The sequence below is a fragment of the Xenopus tropicalis genome, chromosome 2 (assembly GCF_000004195.4).
Source record: "Xenopus tropicalis strain Nigerian chromosome 2, UCB_Xtro_10.0, whole genome shotgun sequence".
NCBI classification, from domain to species: domain Eukaryota; kingdom Metazoa; phylum Chordata; class Amphibia; order Anura; family Pipidae; genus Xenopus; species Xenopus tropicalis.
In genome coordinates, this window is record NC_030678.2 from 59,045,502 (window position 1) to 59,068,884 (window position 23,383).

General features: G+C 40.2%; 1 protein-coding gene across 2 annotated transcripts; it reads left to right on the forward strand.

The window, feature by feature from the left end:
* Positions 1-7,948: 7,948 nt before the first annotated feature.
* gpr143 (G protein-coupled receptor 143) lies at positions 7,949-22,242 on the forward strand. Of its 2 annotated transcripts, XM_012956837.3 has the most exons (9): positions 7,949-8,565; positions 9,466-9,575; positions 10,719-10,813; positions 12,827-12,919; positions 15,332-15,441; positions 16,138-16,246; positions 17,973-18,090; positions 20,073-20,325; positions 21,824-22,242. In XM_012956837.3, exons 1-9 carry the CDS (start codon positions 8,310-8,312, stop codon positions 21,922-21,924), a joined length of 1,245 nt encoding a protein of 414 aa, XP_012812291.1. In that variant the 5' UTR covers positions 7,949-8,309; the 3' UTR covers positions 21,925-22,242. The 2 variants fall into 2 exon arrangements, with proteins under 2 accessions (XP_012812291.1, NP_001011018.1); NM_001011018.2 differs by lacking the exon at positions 21,824-22,242 and having other exon boundaries at positions 8,244-8,565; positions 20,073-20,822.
* Positions 22,243-23,383: the final 1,141 nt, after the last annotated feature.

Consider the following 23,383-nt stretch of genomic DNA (forward strand, 5'->3'; position numbering starts at 1 on the left):
TTGGACAAATCAATACCATTCATTAAAGGTAAATTGGTGGCAGCATGTGCACATAAAGAATCATGCACAGACATCATGCTAATTCCAAGTACTGGAAATAATCCCAACACTGAAGATTTTCAGCTCAATTGTGTGCAACTTGTGTAATAGCACAAATATAATTGTGCCAAGCTCAGCTCCCCCCAGTGGATGCAATGATGCTGAATTTATAGGTAAAAACACTACATTATGATCCAGAGGCTTGCACATGAAATTCAGGGGTGCTGCTGCCATGAATTTCAGCTCTGCTAGTGTAGAGAGTGCTATTGCACTCTCTTCACTAGTGTTGCAGTCCCCTCTTTGCCCTTTAAGTAAAAAAAGTGCAGAGGGTTGGCATTCTATAGGCTGCCTCAGGACGGCAGAAGGGTCCAGTACGCTCCAGATGAAGTTGCACTTTGCACACTGTACTTATGCTTGTAAATAAGCACTTAAATGTAATTTCTTTTAAGGCAATTTTATTTGCAATACAAACACAAGTCCATAGGGGAATGAAGTTACAGTGGCCTAAAACTAATTGTAACAGAGTTAATTCTTTTATAATAATTTCTACATCTGCTCTAGTGGTACAAAAACTGATTTTGGCCTCTCCAGCATAACAACAGGTCTTAAGTTGCAGAACAGGCATTTCTTTGATTATGTAGGTTAATCAAAATGACTGCACTACTCATTAAGGACCACAACAGGCCATTCTTTGGGGAAAATGTTTAAGTGTGTGAGTTAGTGAAAATGACAGAGCTGGAATGCAATTACTGAATTATGGCACTGCCTACATTGAGAATAACATAAATACATGAATAAGTATGGTTTTACATATAAGTCTTAATGTGTATGCAACTGACCTTGTGCTATATATTTGATATCTGATAATTTAGTAATACTGTATTTCTGGTTAAAAGAAAGAAAAACATAATGATGATCTATAAATGATCAGTGCACCAGAAGCCACCCCTTTAGATTAGAGGAACAGAACTTTCATTTGAAGCAGCGTAGGTGTTTTTTTACAGTGAAGGCAGTGAGGTTGAGGAATTCTGTTCCTAGTCATGTTGTGATGGCAGATTCTGTTCATGCCTTTAAGAATGCCTTGGATGATTTCTTGAACAAGCATAATAACAAACATAATATCCATTGTTAACCTTTTAAACAGATCTCATAAATAAAATAAATGCTACTGTTGCAAGGGTTATTTACTGAAGAATTTTCAAAATTTCTTCATCTGAGGCATCAAATCAAAACTAACTAGTCCTGGCTGGAAGTTGTAGTTCATAGTTACCTGAGGGCACAAGTATAAGGCAACTGGCAGTGCTCCATTCAAATAAGTAGGGGTGGTTTAAAACAAGGCCAATTTGTTTTAAATATGGTAGAGCAATAGTAATTATTTGCATAATTGAGTGGTCATCGTATAAAAAGGTATACAAAAATGTAACCCCTGGTTCAAATTTTTAGCTAGATGGAACCCAGTTTAGGTTGTGGTGCAGCTTCCGCCCCTCCCAAGCCGAAGTTAGGCACTGCTAAATATGTAAGTGCTTTATAGATATTTGTTAGGAATAATAATAATAGTGTATTATATATTGTGCCTATAAAAAAGCTGTTTAAGTGGGTTTAATTAGATGATGTATTATTATTACTACAGTTTGTAATGCTGCCACTTTGAAAAAACTCTTTATCACCAAATTTTTACTGTTGCTGGTTAACTGTGATTGAGTCTCCCTCTAATGGTCACAAGTTTTAATGAACAGAGCTTATGTCATAAAAACACAATAAATGTGACTTGATTCAAAGGGACAGATTTATCAATTCTGGAATAACTATTAACCCATTTTAAACCTTATTTACAATCAAAAATAGTTTTTACTATTTTTGGTTTTTTTCTAAACAGAGAAAGCTTTATGTTTTCAGGCATGTACTTGATTGGGCAACATTTTTTTCATTATGTGCAAAAAAAAACATTTAGTTTTCTCAATGGGTTCAATTCACTTAGCGGACCATTAAGAGATTTATTACTCCTGGTTACCTTGAAGTCAAGATTTTTTTTAAAGGCTTTTTGCCTTGGTCCTCTGAATTTTAGCAGTTTTGGATATAGGTTATAATGATTTTTGTCATCCCAGACGTGTCGAAAAACTTTTGCTTATAAAGCCAATTAGAAAATGTATTAGTAGAAAGGATAAAAATAACCAAATTAAGTTTTTTAAAAGATTTTAGGTATTAATTGCATCTGCTGGAAAATAAATAAATAATAGTAAAATATAGTAAACAAGTTAATATAGTTTACTTGGGAAAATGGTGATAAGGGCTTGAACTAGCAGTTGAGAAACTGGCTTCAGACGGCAGAGCCCAGAAAGTTATCGGGGACGGCAAAAAGCTGCTCCTGTAAACTTAGCCAACATTCAGATTTTTAAAGCAGAATTTCGGCTTCTGCGCTCTCTGCACTAGCACTGCATCAGCTTGACTGCCTCAGGTAGCTAGGACTCCCTGAGGCGGCGCTGGAAACTAGGGATAGTAAAAGAGGCACATGCCTAGGGTGCACCTTCAGTGGCCTTGCCATTTTGCCTGGCACTGATGTTAATGCCAGCAAAAAACAACATGGAAAAATCACAAAAAGTTTATTCAGCTTCTGAATATGAAAAAAAATAGATCATTAGGATGATCTGTAGTCAAAATCAAACAGGTGCTAAAAACCTGACCTTTCATATATCTACCACAAAGTGTTCTATAGAGGGCAGGATGTACCTAATAAATGCAACTTGTTGTATTGTTTGGGGTGGAACCTAATTTTTTTACATGATTTGGTAACCTTAGGGGGATATTTGTCATCAGAATGAGTGAGGGATGACCAACATGCAGCTTTCAGCCAGTGCGTCACCTGCAGGTAGTGAAGATTTCACCCAGTTGACATCACACTTAATCACCCTTAATGTTGAATTACAATTTCCAGGTAGTGTGAGCACAGATAGAAAAGGAAAACATTGTAAGAATACATATTTTAAACCAGTGCCACATGCATAAAGCACAAAATCTTTATCCTTACCTGCTAGGGGAACTTTAAACCAAACTTTTTCTAGATGGGATTAATAAGCTAAGTGAATTAAATAAAAAATCTTAGCAAGGTGGAGAAAATTGTGCAGAACTGCTTAGACAAGCATAAAATCAAAATGGGTATGTTTACAAGTTATAATATTATAGTTTCACTTAAAGCTAATGCCACTTGAGACTAATTCCCAACCAGCGGAAAAACGCAGCCCAAGAGTCAGCCCCTACGCCGGCATCAGTGTTTCTCTGTGTCTGCACCTGGAGCCATTGCATCGAGTATGCATTTCAGAGCCAAAATCCACTCTATGTGCCTGCACCTGGCCCAATTCAATTAATTTAATGATGTTATGGTTTTAAACAAAATATTTACAGTATTTTGTCAGCTGACATCTACTGAATTTTTGTGCTTGGTGAGTGGCAGACTGAAGCAAATCTGGTGGTGCAGTGGATTATGAGTTGTTGAATGTAGCAGCTGGTGCAAATGGTGAACACGGTGAAGGGGTCACCAGCCCAGCCCAGGGCCCACCGGAATTTTTATGATAGCCCATTGAGCCAGTCTGACCCTATGCACCCATCTTAGAGCACCACTGCATATACAGTACAAAGTGACTTGCTTTACAATTTAATTAAAAAAATTATCACACTCTTTTTCCTGACTATGGTTCTGCTATAATTGTGTGTTAGGGGTGGTGCATGTTTCTGTGTTTCCCATCAGTCCTGATATTTCATAACAATATTTATTCACATTTTTACTTGCTATGGGAGCTAAGGTGCTACATAAATCTCTAATTTACAAGATTAGTTGTTTAAACTTCAAAGAAGTCTGAAACAATGGAATTTTCTATTTATTGTGAGATTCCCTATAAAACACATTGTATAGTAAGTGGGAAAAGAATAACATTAAAGGGATAAGTCAACTTCTACCTATAAATCTGACAGTGAGACAAAATTAAGTTGATAGTCTCTCTCTAATATGGCCTTGACATATAAAATCCAAAATCTGATTCATGTGGCTGCTTTGATCTTTTTTTCACACACTCACCCTCAGTTGTCTTAATTGGTTTACTGCTTTCATACAAGTTATTTGTATTTTACAATATTCCATTGTTCTTTCAAGTAAGGTAATCAGATCATGTGAAAAATAGAGGACACTTCCAGAAAATCCAGCAACAAGGGCTGCAACCATTACAATAAAATTCAGTGTAATCAGTGTAGCCAGAAACCTGCAACTGTTAGACGCATCCCTGATTTTTCATATGGTCTGCTAAACCATTAAATGGAACTGATAGTCAAAAAGCACAATATTGCTGTACTCTGGCCAATGTTCTGTGTCTATGCTATCCGGCAGATCTGGCCATTGACAAATTGATGTGTTCAGCTATATCTATGGCCATCTTCTATTGATTAGAGCCAACAAACTGAACAACCACAACTGCAGCTATGTGACATTAGCCTTACAACTATGTAGCAGTAGTCAGTTTTCATCCAGGACAGGCTTCTGCTACACTGTTTCAAGAATAAGAACCAGAAGTTGCAGAAAATATAACAGACAGCTATTGCTTTAATAAATGTATATTGGAAATTGCTTGGAATGTTTCTTTATTTAAAAAAAGAATGTTTCTTTATTAAAAAAAAGAATGGAGATTCCATTCAATTATTTATGAACTTGGTAAATTGTCCTCACTCTGGTGTTCCCCAGAAACTGTTACAAGTTGCTACATTAAAACAATGTATATTTTTCAGCAGTATCAGAGGAATGTCGGCAACGTATCAGTTATAACAAATGATTTTAGTAAAGCTCATGAGTCCATGAACTCTTACTGCACTGCTCCTGATAAAAAGGATAAGAAGCAATTGAAAAAAAAAAACAATAGAAAAAATGATTATTTCTGGTGTGCTATATGAATACAATTAAAAGGAGTTTAAAACCTAAACTCTAAACATGAATATGGCTAAAATGCCATATTTTATATGCTGAACTTATTACATAAGCCTAAAGTTTCAGCATCTCATTAGTAGCAAAAGTCCAGGGCTTCAAACTTGTCACAGGGGATCCCCATCTTGGAAAGTGTCTGTGACACTCACATGCTCAGTGTGCTCCAAGCAGCTGTTGAGAAGCTAAATTTAGCGGTCATCGCAAATTATTAAGCAGAAAATGAGGCTCTCATTAGTAGCAATAGTCCAGGGCTTCAAACTTGTCACAGGGGATCCCCATCTTGGAAAGTGTCTGTGTCACTCACATACTCAGTGTGCTCCAAGCAGCTGTTGAGAAGTTATGGGGTCATCGCAAATTATTAAGCAGAAAATGAGGCTGGCCTGTAATTAAAGCTGATATTATAAGGATTATTATTAAATCCTGATGCTAATGGGACTGGTGTCAGAGCTTAAAAGAAGATGGGGAGCTACTGGGGCATCTTTGGAAGCACATATTTTCACTGCTAAAGGGCTGTGGTTGCCTTGGGCTGGTACAGAAGCCTAAGGGTAGTGACACACAGAGAGATTAGTCACCGCGCGACAAATCTTCATTGTTGGGGGCGATTAATCTCCCTGCAATGCCATCCCACCAGCTAGAATGTAAATCGCTGGTGAGATGGCACACGCAGCGCTGCGATTTGCCTTGAAAGGAAACTTTGGGGAAATTAGTTGCCCGCGACAACAGAGATTTGTCATGTGGCCACTAATCTCCGTGTGTCACTGCCCTAAAACATAATTTTCACCATTTCAAGCCTACTTCTTTAGTAAGGCTTCAGTTCACCTTTAAACTCTCTCTTTAACCTGAAAACTTTTGCATTCAAAAAGCCACAAGCTAAGAGTGCTGCAAAACAAGGCTCGTTGCCTCCCTATTTCCGGAAAGTACTTTCAACCTTCAGGCACATCTAAACCAAAACAATGGTTGATAAAAACTTGTTGCCACATAAAACAGTAGATGAGGCTGAAAGAAAAGACACAAATCCATTAAGTTTTAATCAGTTAAACCTACCTAACTGTTGATTCAGAGGCTTTTGCAATTTGCTCCAGAAATCAGACAAATTCTTTCCTGAATCAGATCAGTCAACTATGTGCTAAGAGCTAATTTCAGTAACTTTGTATTTTCTCATGTCATAAAAGCCATCCAACACTTTTTTAAATCTATATTATGTACTTGCCAATACATCTGTTTCAGGGAGACAATTCCTCAACTTCACAACTCTCACTCTAAAAATCTATTTCGCTCCATGAGACAGATCCTCTTTCTTGTAATTGAAATGTATACCCTTGTGTCTGCTGGAAGGATCTACTGGTGAATAAAGCTGAAGAGAGTTTATTGTATGGTCTCTTTATATATTTGTATATAGTTATCATATCACCCTCCCCCCCCTTATGTGCCTCTTCTGTGTAAGGCCAGGGGCACACGGAGCAGATCATCTACTTTCCCCTGCCTGCATTTTTTACCCAGGCAGAGGAAAGTAGATCCCATGTCATGTGCTCCGAACAGAAGCTCCCTTACCAGGCACAATGTTGGCCTGTGTGGAACAAATATCAACACAGGAAAATGAAAGTATGCATTTTTGCATTATTATCTGTTCCATGTAGCTCCACAGAAGCTGGCAAAGTGCTTGTCAATGGAGCTACAGGAAGGAGTGCATGACAGCAGATCTGCTTTCCTCTGCCTGTGTATAAAATGCAGACAGAGGAAAGCAAATGTTTCACTTTGTATCCCTCTAATACCCAAACAATCCAAGTTCGGTCAGCCTTTCCTCATAACTGAGACCTTCCAGACCCTTTATCACCTTAACTGCTCTTCTTTAATCTTTTTTTATTACCTCATATACTTTTCAAAGGCAATGACACATGGTGCATTTTGTCACCCCTGTTTTCCACAGCTACAAAACACTAAAAAAATCCCTATTCTCAGTATACTAAGAATCAGCATTCAAATCACACTCAAAATCATGTACAAAGACAATGTGTTTCATAGCTCTAATACAGGACAATTCCTTGCAGGTCCTAAGGCTAATGTCACACTAAGCTGTGTAGAAAACTCAGGTGGAGAAACAGCAGAATGGAGGAAATGTGCACCCAGATGCTCTGTGTGTTAAAGGGGTGAGCAGTGATCCCCAACCAGGGCTCAGGAGCAACATGTTGCTCTCCAACCCCTCTGATGTTGCTCCCAATGGCCTCAAAGCAGGTTTTTATTTTTGAATTTCTGATTTGGAGGCATAAAGACCATGTGTACTGTCAAGAAGACCCTCATGTAGTCTGCCAGCCATCATTGGGCTATCAACTAACCAATCGCAGCTCTTATTGGTAATCCTCTAAGAAAATTTTTCATACTGGTGTTGCTCCCCAACATTTTTTACATTTAATGGTTGCTCACCGGTAAAAAAGGTGGGGGACCCCTGCTTTGGAGAGTGTCAAGATATGGGAGTTGACTACTATCGTTTTTACTTTCTTTATTCTTTTCGATTTTGTCAATTTTTTAAACTGCTCCCTAGTTCTATTACTCTGGTTTTTTTAAATTATTTTTATTACTAGCCTTAAGATAACTGGATCCATTAGAAGAAAAAGACAGGTTCCAATCATTATGGATAATGATCCTAAAGTTGTATGTAGTTATTTCCATACTGGTCAGGTAGCAGCAAGGACAAATCACACACACATACATGTATCAGTGTAAGCATGCTGAAGAACAGAAAGTTAACACGCTTACAAATGAATGATGAATAATACCCCCCAATGCCATCTTGGTTTACATTCCTAGGTGTGTGTTTATTGCTACCCAGCTCTGTGTGCCCAAACACAAGGCAACAGACAGAAGGTACAGCTGAGAGACAAGTGAAAGGCTGTGGGGAGTGGGGAAGTCTCTCATATTTCACCTCCTCCTCCCCCAAGCATTACATAACAATCAGTGTGCCCAGACAGGGGAGAAGACCCATCATTCCAGTTTTGCGGTAGAATCTGGGACGGCTGAGCACATGTTTTGTAGGAGTTAGCACCGATTATGCCAGCAATGTGCCTGGTGCAGCTCAGTGAAAGGGTTACAAAATGTCTGCTTTTCATTAACTGATTCACAGACACCCCCTGACCTAGCACTGAGCCCAGCAAGACAGAGACGTAGCTGGGGGGATTTTAAAGGCACATGATCAGATTATCCCCGTGATCAGCAGCGCTGTAGCATGAAGCTGAGGAGGCAGCGAGGATCTGCCTGACACTTTCTCTTCTGCTCCTTCCCTTGGGAGACTGCGGGGCTTCCGAGCGTAAGGATGGCTTCCCCCAGGCTGGAGACTTTCTGCTGCCCCAACAGGGATCCAGCTACTCAGTTAGTGCTTGATTTCCAGCCTCAGATCTATGGCTCGCTGTGTATCGGCAGTGGCTTGGTGAGTCTCCTGCTGACCATTGTCCAGCTGCTGCCCAAGACAAAGCAGGGTTACAGGAGGCTAGGGAGAGCCATGCTGCCAAAACCTTCCTCGTCCAGAATCTTGTTTCTAGTTATTATCTGTGACCTGCTGGGCTGCCTAGGTAAGGGGATCTCATCCATACTCACAACTCAACACAAATCTGTTTATATTACAGAGTGAATCATAGTATTTCAACTGTGGAACAGGTGCCTCTAATGATCTGTATAAAGCCCTCTAGCTACTAATGTAGTAGTATATCAGTATAGGATGACTCCAAAATGTAACAGCATAACCTATTGTTTGATATAGTATCAAGTCTAAAATGAAAAATAACTTAAACTTAATGAAAAGTGTTTTCATCTCTGCTCTACAGTGCTTGTCTCCCTCCTGCAATAAACTTGTGTAGTGTAGCTCTTTTAGGTGGAAAATGCCTGAATGCCATATCTATACAGCCCATTGCTTTAGCTCAGTGATCCCCAACCAGTGGCTCGGGGGCAACATGTTGCTCACCAACCCCGTGGATGTTGCTCTCAGTGCCCCCAAACCAGGGAGTTATTTTTGAATTCCTGAATTGGGGGCAAGTTTTGGTTGAATAAAAACAAGATTTACTAGCAAATAAAGCCCCTGTAAGCTGATAGTGTGCATAGAGGCTGCCTAATAGCCAATCACAGCCCTTATTTGGCTCCTCAATGAACTTTTATGGTGCTTGTGTTGCTCTCCAAGTCTTTTTACATTTGACTGTGGCTCACGAGTAAGAAAGGTTGGGGACCCCTGCTTTAGCTGATAGCACCATACTAATGTATTGCATTGTCTTTGTTTATTTATATAATAATACAAGTGTGTACGGTGCTTTACAAACACAAACACATGAATACAGCAGGGGCAACAGTTAATATAAATAAAGCAATAAAAATAAATACAAGTGCTAGGAGTTATAGTACAAAGTTGGAATGAACTTCTTGCCTTAAAGAGTTTACACTCTATGAAATACGGTCCATGTTAATGACTTCTTTCTTTCTAGGCATTTTAATTCGATCATCAGTTTGGATTTCATCCCCAGGTTTCATTAGTAATATGTCACTAATGAACACGTCAGACATCTGGCCTTCAACTTTTTGTGTTGGAAGTGCGGTATGTGTTCCTTTGTATTTTCTTTAGCACTTTCTTAAATGGCAGAAAGTCAGGGGTACAGGGGGTACTCCAGTCAGGTGTGAGGCAGAGGGAGTCACAAAGGGTGCAGAGCTTGTTGGGGAGTGGCTGGGTGTCGTTAGAAGATGGGCAGATATTTAGTGTAATGGGAGTGGCTAGAGTAATTCAGGGGCAAGGCCATGCAGATGCAGGTTATATTTTTTATTGGGATCCCAGTCCATTTTTGGCAGAGCCCTTCACCCAGAGGCTAAGCTGGCCAATTGCTTAATAATTAGGGCCTACCTAGGGGGAGGGCCCTGGTAACCTAGTAATATGGGGCCCCATGTTTATTGATGGTTGCCCTTCCGAAAGTTATTTATAATTGGTTGGGCTCTCATTACTTGTGTCTGTTTGTCTGTTCGTCGATTGTTTTTAAATGTATGTACAGTGCTGTAAATTATGTTGGCTTTAAAAATAAACATAATATTAGTAGTTTACACACTACCTCATTTCTGGTGTTCGGTGTGAGAGTGATATGTGCACCTGATTCTTTAGATTCATCTGCACTTAATTTGGAGGATGGACCAGGCCCAGATTTGTATCGAGGCCACAAAGGCCTGGGCCTAGGGCGGCATAAATTTAGGGGTGGCATGCCACTCAGCTGCAAGTACAATTTGGACGGGACGTGCAAAAACCTTCAGTGTGTCCTGTCCCCAGTGCTCCATGTGGGGGGGGCGGAGAATGGGGCGGCCTTTGGGTGTCCCATACTGAAATCTAGCGCTGGGAAATACCAAGCGGCACAAAACACAACTATGTAAAAGTGCATTTTGATGTAAGTACCTTTAAAAAATGGGCTTACTGCACATCTCATATTGCTCACATGCTGAAATCTTCTCTGCGATATTAAGTAAACCAGTATATTCTGTGTTGACAAGAGTGGGGTGGTATTTCTTTTGAGAGTCTGTATTGGCAAGCAGTATTGCAGTTTTTACTCATATATGGAAGAAAATTAAGCAGAAAATGGCTTGTGCCCTCGACCCCCCCCCCCCCAAAAAACTGTAATCTATAAACCTTATAATTTATACTGTTTTTTAATGAAAAAATAGGCTAGAATTCCACTAAATTGGTAAATAATTATTTCTGCAGATGTGGATACAGCTGTTTTACAGTGCAAGTTTCTGGTGGTTATTTTGCTATGCAATTGATGCTTACCTGGTGGTTCGCAGATCAGCAGGAATAAGGTACAGTAATTGATGCACAGCCTGTACTACATAAATTCTTATAATAATAAATCAGTTATTCACAAATCTCTACAAAAAAACCTGCAATATTAACTGGTTCCCATACTTGCAAATAAAGATATTAACTAGTAGTTTTGTTTTTAGTACTTCCAGCTTTAAGTATCTTTGCGGCTATGGCACAAGGAACGTTGTTTCAATGCCACTTCTAGTAGCAGGGTCAAGCATAGTGTTACCTCAGGGGTCCTTGCCAATCTCAGATGGCCAACTTGATGCCATCCTGCACTCTGTGCTCCGTTTTTTCACATCAGAGAGGGTCAGGGGTGGCTACTTCGCAATAGCGCTCTCTGCATTAGAAGAGCTGAAATAACGATTTCAAAATCAGAATTAAAAAATTGAATTTAAAAACCGGCTTAATTTTTCTTTGCATTTTTTTCTTCCGCTGGGATTTACATAAAATAACAGCGTAAAATCTGGTGTTCGGATGGCGAACTTCTCCATTTATTTTACACAGCTTTTTTTTCTGCAAATATCATTTTACATAGCTTAATAAATAGCCCCCAAGTGTTGATAGACCAGGGTTACTGTAAGTAGTTGGGAGTCCCTCTACATTTGGCTTTTGCACAATCTACCTGCTCATTCCATTCAGTACCGACCCCTTTCATTGGTAAATGTGCACTTTTTAGGGCAGTATGAGTCGACTGCATGGAGTCTTCTGTGCCCTATGGCCAAACGATCAAATTAAATCAGCGGGTATATGGCCCATGGATCAATGAGCCAATGTGGTCCAGGAAAATCAAACTTTTCCAATGGAGATCTGGCCAATATAAGGCCAGCTATCAGGCAGGGTAGGCCCATCGGTGGTGCCCACATATGGGCAGATAATCAGTCTGAAGGACCTGGACTGGCAGCGGAAATCTGCCGTGTATGGTCACCTTAAGTGAACAAATTGGGCAGAGATTAACTTGTATGACCAAGTGTCTGATCACAGAGAGAAGGGGGTAAATTAAGTTTAAAAACAAGAACATGATCTGCTTTATAGATAGTAAAAAAGGAAAATGTTGATTTCTGTTTATTTTGATCATGTTGAAAAATGTGTAAATAAGAAATATAATACCTTTTTAATCTACAGGCTACAATGAAACATGTGACTGTTCCTTACTTTTAAGACCTAGCTTAAGGTTTATTCAGATATACTTAGCTGCAAGATGTATATTATGCTGAGTCTTGCATACTAATTGTTATATGGATTCTAGTTTTTGTTTTACAATCAATATTTCCTTCAGATTTTCTGATAAGTTCAACAAACTGTATTTGGGACAAAATAGAATTAAAATAATAATCTATTAAAATACACTTTAAATGTGCCTTTAATAACAGATACATCTGTATTAAATCAAATTTAACTGTAAAAATAAATAGATAGATGGACACAAACACACAAAATGAATGAATAGTAGATTCTTCTGCTTTTGAACTTTAGCCCAGCACAAGGCCTTATTGTAGTTTTTTATTTAATTCATCCAGCTTGGACCATGCTTTCATTCACACATAAGCTGCATGTGACAAAGGCATCCTTCCTATTTTAAGGTCATAGCTGGCAGCACAGTAAATGACCATCTGCGATTCACATGAGCTGACATGAGAGATTGCTTTGAGATTGAAAAAGGATAAAAAGGATGTAGTATTGAGTTTAGAATTTTACTTTTCATATGACTGCACGAATGCACTAAACTATTTGCCATGGTTTGTCAATGAAAAGTATGATAGTCACGAGAGTGCATCTCTCTGCTTACTGATTTTCTTAGTAATGCTCGGGCATATTTCTATCTACCCGGAGCAGCTTTGATTTACCTGTTTGCCCTGTGCACTGGTTTCAATCAACAAAGTTTGCTTAGCATTCTATAGTTACTTACAAATACCTTTAGATATTTAAGTTTGTATAAAGATATAGTTCATATATAGGAACCAATTGTCAATTAACCCCTATAAAAGAAAATGTTAATGTTTTTTCAGCACAATTGTTTTGTATCACATGATGACATGGGGCCTGGCACTGATGCTCTGCATCGAAGGTGTGGCTATGCTTTATTATCCTTCCGTTTCCAAGTAAGTATTTCATGTCAGCATGTAATTTCATGTTTTGCAAGTATTTAAGTGTTTGAAAGCAAACATCTTTTTAGTTGCTATGGGTTACTGCACCTGGGCAAAATGTTGTGCCTTTTATTACCTATGGGGATTGGGTAATCTGACACCTGCCTGTCCAACACCTTAATCCAAATGTTTATATGGAAACACTCCTTCTTCCTTTTGGTGAAGGCTTCCTCTAGATGTCAGAACATTGTTGTTGAGATTTGCTTCTATTCAGCCATAAGGCTGATGCCACACTTAGCGTGCCTGCACCCAAATGAATTGAATACGCTCGGGTGCAGGCACATGTAGCCGATATCTGCCGAAGATGTAAAGTCTCGCTTTTTTTGGCGGATATCAGCTACATGTGCCTGCACCTGAGTATATTTCATTCATTCGGGTGCAGGCACAAGGTAGGGTAAATGTACAGTAGTGGGGCTGATGCCACACGGGCATATTCTCTGCAAGCTTAAAAACGCTTGCAGAGAATACGCCCATGTGGCATCAGCCTAAAAGTATTGATGAGGTTGGGCAGTTTGCTTTCCAGTTGATCGAGCAGATGTTCATTTGGTTTAGCACAGGGCTCTGTGAAAATTTTAAATTTATAATTGTATAATAGTTTGGAATAGGGTCCCTTAGTGCCATTAAATGCAAACCTTAAAAATAGCCCTAGAACATTGTTTGCTGCTTACCTATTCTCCTATCAAGTAGTGCACATATGATTTTAAAAGGGAAGACCAGATACACTACTTTTGGCCATATAATATGTGTATATGTTTATAAATCTTAAAAATAAGCGTAATCAGTGCTAAAACATCTGATATAACCTTCTAGTAAGCAATAAAACACACCCAGAATTAAATATATTTACATATATTAGATATATATAAAGATAGCCAACTCATCATCAATTCAGCACAACTGAGGAACCCCACAATCTTCAGGTTTCCGAAGCAAGCAGTAATCCAACATTCCTGGCACCCATTCATGGGTCAGAGGCTACTAAACGTAGGTGGAACCTCTAATTTTATTCTAGAGATCTGAGGGGACTTTAACCAACTGACTGCAATATAGTTTCAATTATCATGTTCAAATCAGCAGAAAGTCAGAAATTCTCAGCATGACCTTTGTACCTCTTCTAAGCCCAATTCTGTGAATTTTGCATTTGATTCTGTTTGCTAAAGCCTGGCCATTAAGAATGTTTGCTGGGTAACCATAACCTGTGTTTTCTAGAGAATATTAGTATCACAGTATATGAAGCTCATAGGACTTTGGACTCCTTCAGTTTACAATAATTGTCTCAGAATGTGCTAATCTTACTAAACACAGCTTCATGAGCCTTTAACCTTAAACTATACAGTGACTATGCTACTGTGGGAGGAGGGGATACCGCACCATGATCTCATCTTAAGAAAGGAGGATGGCGAGTATGTCTCACTGCCCATTGCGTTATAATTACACCACTGAAAATACAGGAAACACTACTAATTCTAAGAGTGGGATATAACACACTACGGGGAACATTTACGAATCCACGAATGTCCAAAAAGCGCCTGAATGCGTTTTTTTCGTAATGATCGGTATTTTGCGATTTTTTTTCGTAAATTGTTGCAACTTTTTCGTAGCTGTTACGAGTTTTTCGTAAATTGTCGCGCCTTTTTCGTAGCCATCGCGCCGAGTATGAAAGTTTCGGATTCATTCAAGCTTCAGTATCGTGACTTTCCTTGGGCCAGGTTGGAGCTGCAGAGTGCCATTGAGTCCTATGGGAGGCTTCCAAAATCATGCAAAGTCTGAAAGTTTTGCCTGCCGTTTACGAGAGCTTAATACGAAAAATTCACGACAATATACGAGCAAATCGTAACGGCTATGAAAAAGTTGCGAAAATTCGCGCAACAAATACGAAAAAGTCGCAAAATGTTCGTTTCCAATCCAAATTTTTCCCATTCGGAGTCGAATTCGTGGATTAGTAAATCAGCCCCTACGGGTAATTTACAAATTACAGGCCAGGAAGCAAAGTACAAAAAAATGGGCACAAAGTTTCATTTTTTTTTTTCACATATGCAACCTGTATGGGGTACGAAGGTCTATTCCCCACTTGAATATAGAGCAGGCTGCAGGGAAGGTGTGTAGTTGTCCCAAACCCTACTTCATAACATGTGTGTCATTAATACAAGTTAGGGAGGGCAAGCAGGTGCGAAAAAAGGAGGAGGCATATTTATCAAAATTTAGAAAAAAAAACAAAAACTCACCAAACAAATGAAACGTGCACAGATTTATTAAAAATTTGATTGATGAAAAGTGTGAAAAAACTGAATTTGAAAAATTTGTGAACTCTCCCCCTTGAAATGTTATTTTGAAAATATAGTGAATGTTAAATTGTTTTTATTTCAGTTGTGAAAACGGACTAGAACATGCAATCCCTCATTATGTCACAACCTATGCGCCACTTCTTATTGTAATGTTCGCTAATCCAATCCTCTTTAGGAGAACAGTCGCTGCAGGTAAGAGTATTTTAGATACTATTAGCCCTTGTAGACATAATCTCATTTTTAGTAATTCAATAGATATTATTTTAAATGCAGTAAAGGGGGGAGTTTCTTATTGATAGTTAGCAGTTACTTACCATGCCAAGTAGTAAATTGTTTAATGCAATGTTGTACTTATAATTACTGTACAGTTACTAAAAACTGTAACCGTTAGACAAAGTGTGAAAAAAATGGCAGTTCTGGTTAACAAATTGGTAAGTTTTGCTGCATTTTAAGAAACTTTAATACGGGACAACAAAACATCTGAAATTGCATTACCATTATCAGTGGTAAAACCACATATAGCATGGCATCACATAGGCATCACATTTGTGTTGCATAGTAGCCTGGAGATAAATCATATGCCTAACTGCAGGTTACTACACAATGCATGTATGTCGCTCCATGATGCATTATTTTACTATCTACAATTTACTCTTATGTCAGCGGGAGATTAAGCATGGGGAGCAGAATGTCCCTTCTGCCAGGGCTATACACACAAAAAAAAACACGTGCAAAATCCCTTGGGTGCATTTTTGCATATAAGGATAGAAATAAGGAGAGAGGATATAATACAATATAAAATAATTTGCAAACAAATACAGTGCTCATGCTGTTTTTGTTATTAAATTACCCCTTTATACCATGCATTAAATGAATGTCAATTTTTAGTTGCTTCTTTACTGAAAGGAAGACAAGGGATTTATACAGAAAATGAAAGACGGCTGGGGACAGAAATTCAGCTCCGTTTTTTCAAGATTATGTTGGTGTTTATGATCTGGTAAGTAATAACTTTTTGAATGTGTTTTATACTTTGCTTTGATTTTAAGAAATATGCAAACATAAGGAAATACTAGAATAAGGAGGGCTTCAGGAGGAATTTGCATGTGCTTCTGCATGACCACAGTGTTAAGATAAGGGCCACACAAGTTGTGCCTCAGTTTCTCTCTGCCTGAGCTCCCATCTGCTCCTTTGTGTATCTGAACCGACAGACAGAAAATACAGGCAGAAAGAAGTCAAGGCACAATCCTGTGTGCCCTTTCACCTTAAAGTTGCTCATCTGAAACATAACTGCAAAAAGCTGTTTTTTCTTTCTTATTTCTTAGGCTAATTCTTCATGGGGTGAATTCTCATATGCAGTTTCATGCTGAATTCCACTTATTGTGCCTCACTCGGGCTGATGCAATGGTTCCCGGTGCAGGCACAACAATCAGATTTTTAAAGAGAGTAGGGGCAAATTCTTGAACTGCGCTTGGCATTAGCCTTAAGCTTTTGCCACAGTGGGCTGATTCTCAGCCTGTTGAAAAACACAGGCCGAGAATCAGCCCCCATGATGGCACCAGTCTCCTGCCTTGCTTGCACCCGGAAGCAGTATTCACCTGGGTGCAGGCAGATGTGGCAGGTATTGGCTGTGAAATGTGAACTCTCACATTCTTTTTGCTGATATCCATCATGTCCGCCTGCACCCTGCCTGGGAGGAGACAATGCTTCAGGGTGCAGGCAAGGCAGGAGGCTGGTGCCAGCGTAGGGGATGATTCTCTGGAATCAGCCCTGTGTAGCACTAGCTTTCAAATAAATAGGGCAGACAGGGAAATTTAAATTACTCCAAATTTGGTATTTAGATTACCAGTTGACAGATAATCCCCCTATATAATGGATTTATGCATATTTTAAATTGGTAATTTATTTCCCTACCTTGCATGTTTGGACATGGAGTGCTGCTGGATTAGTCATTTCTGTGGGGGATGAAAGTGTCCCTCTTACTCAAATGGTCATTCAAGGGTTATTTAAGAAGAGATTTCCTTTTACTATGTAGTTAAACTTTTGTTATCCCAAATGGTATGTTAAGGTGCCCATACACAGGTAGATTAAGCTGCTGATTCAGCTCATTCAGACTAAGTCAGCAGCTTCTTTGCCCATGTATGGGGCCCTCTGAAGCGCCTGGCCGACTGACGCCTGGTTGTAAATTGTCCAGATGTTGATTGGGCAGGTTTAATTTTTAAATTTTGTTGGGGCCTGTATTTCTGTCGCTGTGATCCAATTGAAGAAGGGTATATCTGGTCATATGTCCAGCTTTAGATGTTTATAATGTTCTGTAGATTGTGTAAGAACCTATATGGTTTATAGTCAATTGCTAAAAAGTAAGTGTACATAATTATTAAGGGACTTGTTTGAACCTAGTTCTGCACAGCTCACTTTATGACTTAATGAAATGGAATCAGTCAGATCGGCCAAACTGAGCAAGATGTCTCATATGGTGGCCTTGCTCGAAGGAACAGATCTTGCAATGTATTTCCAGCTTAAACAAACACTGCTTGATTAGAAGTGCATGCTAAATTAAAATTATTTAAAGAAGAGTTTTTGATGAGACTATTCCTTTAAGTGTAAGCTTTCCATGAAATTCTCAAAGAACTGAAACATAAAAAACAAGTGTTTAAAATTAGGAAAAGAATTCACTCTGCTTTTCATTTTGTTCATAACATAACTCTTTTGTTCTGTTTTATCAGTTGGACAGCCAATATTATCAATGAGACCCTTTTGTTCTACCTGGAAATGCAGCCAGACATCAACACAGATCAGCTGAAAAATGTCAGGAATGCTGCTCTCATCACATGGTTTATAATGGTAAGTCAAGCATGATTTTAATTACCGAGGATCCTATAATTAATTACATCTGCAGTACTTTAGCTGTTTCCTGTTGTTGCTCCTGGCTGCATGTAGCTCAATTTATTGGTATATTCATGATACATTAAAACATCTGTATGAGTAGTCAAATCAAAACAGATAATGGTTATAGTAAATGTATTTACTAGGTGAAGGCATGTGATTGGATGGGGATGCAGTTTTTTTTAGTTGTATTTGCTTTAGAAAGCAGCAAAATATTGAGGGATTTTTCCACTACAGATTAGAGAACATAACTGCAAGTGCTATTACCACTTGCCAACAAAGTCTTGGATAACATGACTTGCTGGATTTTAGTGTAGTAATTTTACTTTAAATGCTATGTATACCCTCGAGTTTACCATATTGCAATACCTTTGCCTGCATAGATTTAGGTACTCCTCCAAGAAATAAATAAAAACTCATGTAACTCTAAAGCAATAAACAGCTATTACATTATTTGTGGGGGTACACACCCACAGGATTGCTAGTGTTGGACTGAAAGTTCCTGTGGGTCCTTTGCCTTTTCTGGAACGCAGAGCCTTAACTCTCTTCATATCCAGGAATGAGAAAGACAGTAAAGTGTTAATTTAGAACTCTGTGATGGGGTCAGGGAACAGACAGAAGCCAATTTATTGCTATAGATAAGTGGGATAATCCAGGGAGGCTGATAATTGTATAGGTCTAGCAATGCTTGTTCCTCAGAAAGAATTTACACATGTAAATAGGAGAGCCAATAGATAGATTCTCCAAAACTACAATATAATCTTGGCTGTAAACTGCAATGGGATGGGTAGGTTTGGCCTGCACACTGTCTGCCTGTTCTATTGTCTGCATTGTGTGTATTCACTGCATTGCTCTACTCTTAGGGCAACAGCACATGGTAAGAATTTTTGGCCACATTTGTGCTACATCGGGTGGCATATACCTTGATTTCTTTTTCTTTGAAAAAGGTACTTGCTTGGTTTAGTTTTTAGCAGAGTGGGCTGCTGTCATCTTTCCCTACCTATCTAGGCATCGCCAAGCATTAAAAATGTCCTTGCAAAGTGGAGATCATCTGACAGGAAATAATGCAGTTCCAACTGTAACAGGAAGAAGTATAGAAGTAAAAGACAGAACTTTGTCCATTAATTGGCTGATGTGACGTAACATGTATGCATGCCCTTAGTTTGTTTGTGTGCACTGTGAATCGTATGATCCCAGGGGGCAGCCATTAGTACTTAAAATGGACATTTTTTATTTAGAATTACCCCATGGCACATACAGGTATTTGATCCCTTATCCAGAAACCCATTATCCAGAAAGCTCAGAATTACGGAAAGCCCGTCTCCCATAGACTCCATTTTAATCAAATAATTCAGAATTTTTAAACTGATTTCCTTTTTCTCTGTAGAAATAAAACAGTACCTTGTAATTGATACAAATGATCCTTATTGGATGCAAAAAAAACTATTGGGTTTAATTAATTACTTTTATTGATTTTTTAGTAGACTTAAGGTATGGAGATCCAAATTATGGAGAGACCCCTTATCCGGATTACCCTTGGTCATAAACATTCTGGATAACAGGTCCTATACCTGTACTAACATCTAGAGAAGTTATATCATAATGTGAAGATGACACTGTGCTTTATGGGCTATTGGCGGTAGCAATTAACTGCTAATAGGGTTACAAAGATTTAAATAGGGTATGAAAAGAAGAGGTGGGACAAATGTTATTGCTATCTTTATTTTCTATGGTCCACACTCAAAATAACGTCTGTCTCTGAAGAAAGTATTCAATTATAAATAATGTTTTGAGACTGCATAATTCCTCCATATTTCCATTAGATTTGTAGAACAGTTTAAATATTAAATATATGTGGATTTACTGTTGTTTATTTATTTTGTTTTTCCTAATTTGCCTATGGGGCCCTTTACTAATTATTGATTTTGATGACATTGCAGGGTATACTGAATCCAATGCAAGGCTTTCTCTTCACTCTGGCTTTCTATGGGTGGACAGGATGGAATGTTGATTTTAATTTCAGACAGAAGGAAACAGCTTGGGAACGAGTGTCCACATCTACAATAACTGAAACTGCACACAATGGCACCAATGGATCTTTCCTGGATTACCCTGGCTATATACAGAACCAAAACAAGACTGAAATTGGAAACAGCCAACAAACAGATGAAGCTCTGAGCATACTGTCTGAAGGTAATGGGAGTATAGTGGAACGACTGAACAGGAACTCCCCCATTTATCAAGGATGGTAGTTTGTTGATGTCATTTCACATCTAGGCAATTATTCCAGCCTTGAATACTTTGGTATAGTATTTGTGCTTCCTTTGGCAGACAAGCAGTCATAAAACCTTCACAATAAAACAAATAATGTGCTATGGAGAAGCAATTGCAATGGCTGAACTTAAAACACAATCTCATACTCCATTATACAGTTGCCTATTGGAAAAATAATAAACCTGTGTCTCAATTTAACATTTTGTAACAGATAATTTGAGTGCATGTTGCCTGCCACTGATGTTGTGTAATCAAGATGGGATATAAAGCCCTTTTTAAGTCTCTGCATCTTTTGCTGTACTCAGGGAAATAATATGGCTGAATAGGACTAGTCCATAAACAGAAATAACTTTGGATGTTAATGGGATAGAGGAAGATATGGTAATTTGCTATTTCAATAAAATATTTTTTGTACACATGTAGTGTTTAAGTTTGGTTCATAAATGTTTTGCATGGTTAATGATTGGGGCAGACTAACTGAAAACTCCAAAATTTAAAAAAGCAACACAGACATTTTTATCACAGAAACCCCCAGCCCCCAAAGGGAACCTAATATCTACACTAGAAAACCAATGCATATAACCTCTAATCTTTTACTTGTGGTGTAGAGAGTTAAAATCTTCGAATAATTAGGCCACCAGGAAGGAAGGATCTGATGTTAGTGCAGTTTTTCGTTACCTAAGGTGGAGGCCAGGGCACACCGATGAAATAGGTAATCTGTTGGCCCAATTTTCCTTTTGGCTGAAATCTCACCAGGGGCAGATCAAAGAAGACAAGTATTTTGGGATCAGCAAACAAACTGGTTGGGTGAAAATAACTTGAATTGTTATAACTTTGCTTTTGTGTAATTCCTACTGTAGCATTTGTTTGATAATTCTATGCAATCAGGCCTGTACTGGGATTGAAAACAGGCAATGGCATTTCAAGTACACAGAGACCCAAACAGCCCCCCACCAACCCACTAAATTGTGAATATCTATGGCATCTTAAATTAGCCCCTATGGCATTTGCCAAAATTCACAGATCGCCGGTCCGGACCTGTATACAATAGAACAGGGACAGTCAGGGGCTCCATTGCAGTGGGGACTGCTGGAATACAACAATTTTAAATCTGCCAACAGTGCTATTTCTGACATCATTTCTTCAGGTTGGGCAAAGATCCATGTTTATACTGATAAGTATCATGCTCAGTCACTTAAAAAAAGAGCCTTGGAAAACAATTGCAGGTGTTGGTATGTGTCCTTTTGTTGCCTTAAGCTGGTTGGAAGGGCAGAGGGGCTGGAGATTTTATGGAGGTCCCACACATTAAACTAAAATTATACATAAAAGCAATCCAAGTCAATTATAATGCAGCCTTTTGGTTAAGTCAACGGACTTTAGCACATGAAGGTGAGACAATGTTCTTTTATTTTGCTAGGTTCTGATGCTAGCACAATTGAGATCCACATATCCAATGAGCTGCCAAACTTAGATGACATTGAGGCTGATGAGGAATCTCTGGAAAACGAGGAAGCCTAAAACCGGTGAACATATTTTCAAAGTAGATCGTTATCAGTATCCTGATGCTTGGTTGTCCTATAAGGAAAATAACCACGTGTTATTAGTCTTCCTAGTTTCAGTTTTATACATGCACCCCATCTGTATGTGGCACTTTCACTTTATAGCTTAGTAATACAAAAAACAGAAAATAAAAATGCACTGTTGAAGGTTTAAGTAACCTTTAAAATGAAGAGTTCAGAGTCTCAGATCAAATTCTGACACAATTTGTGACTGGTTGTGTTTTTCTATTTTTAATATTCTGTGGTTGCCAAATAAAACTGTATACATTCTTGGTTTTACCTATTTATCTTCCAGACTGATTTAGCAGGCTGCATAGTTGCCCGTGTCAGTGGAACCCTAGCAAGTGTCAGTGAGTGGGCGGGAGGGTGGGTGCGTGTGTCAGTGAGCGGGGCGGGAGGGTGGGTGCGTGTGTCAGTGAGCGGGCGGGAGGGTGGGTGCGTGTGTCAGTGAGCGGGCGGGAGGGTGGGTGCGTGTGTCAGTGAGCGGGCGGGAGGGTGGGTGCGTGTGTCAGTGAGCGGGCGGGAGGGTGGGTGCGTGTGTCAGTGAGCGGGCGGGAGGGTGGGTGCGTGTGTCAGTGAGCGGGCGGGAGGGTGGGTGCGTGTGTCAGTGAGCGGGCGGGAGGGTGGGTGCGTGTGTCAGTGAGCGGGCGGGAGGGTGGGTGGGTGAGTGTGTCAGTGAGCGGGGCGGGAGGGTGGGTGGATGTGTCAGTGAGCGGGCGGGAGGGTGGGTGCGTGTGTCAGTGAGCGGGCGGGAGGGTGGGTGCGTGTGTCAGTGAGCGGGCGGGAGGGTGGGTGCGTGTGTCAGTGAGCGGGCGGGAGGGTGGGTTGCGTGTGTCAGTGAGCGGGCGGGAGGGTGGGTGCGTGTGTCAGTGAGCGGGCGGGAGGGTGGGTGCGTGTGTCAGTGAGCGGGCGGGAGGGTGGGTGCGTGTGTCAGTGAGCGGGCGGGAGGGTGGGTGCGTGTGTCAGTGAGCGGGCGGGAGGGTGGGTGCGTGTGTCAGTGAGCGGGCGGAGGTGGGTGCGTGTGTCAGTGAGCGGGCGGGAGGGTGGGTGCGTGTGTCAGTGAGCGGGCGGGAGGGTGGGTGCGTGTGTCAGTGAGCGGGCGGGAGGGTGGGTGCGTGTGTCAGTGAGCGGGCGGGAGGGTGGGTGCGTGTGTCAGTGAGCGGGCGGGAGGGTGGGTGCGTGTGTCAGTGAGCGGGCGTGGGAGGTGGGTGCGTGTGTCAGTGAGCGGGCGGGAGGGGGGTGCGTGTGTCAGTGAGCGGGGCTGGAGGGTGGGTGCGTGTGTCAGTGAGCGGGCGGAGGGTGGGTGCGTGTGTCAGTGAGCGGGCGGGAGGGTGGGTGCGTGTGTCAGTGAGCGGGCGGGAGGGGGTGCGTGTGTCCAGGGCGGGCGGAGGGGGGCGGGCGGTGAGGGGGGGGTGGGT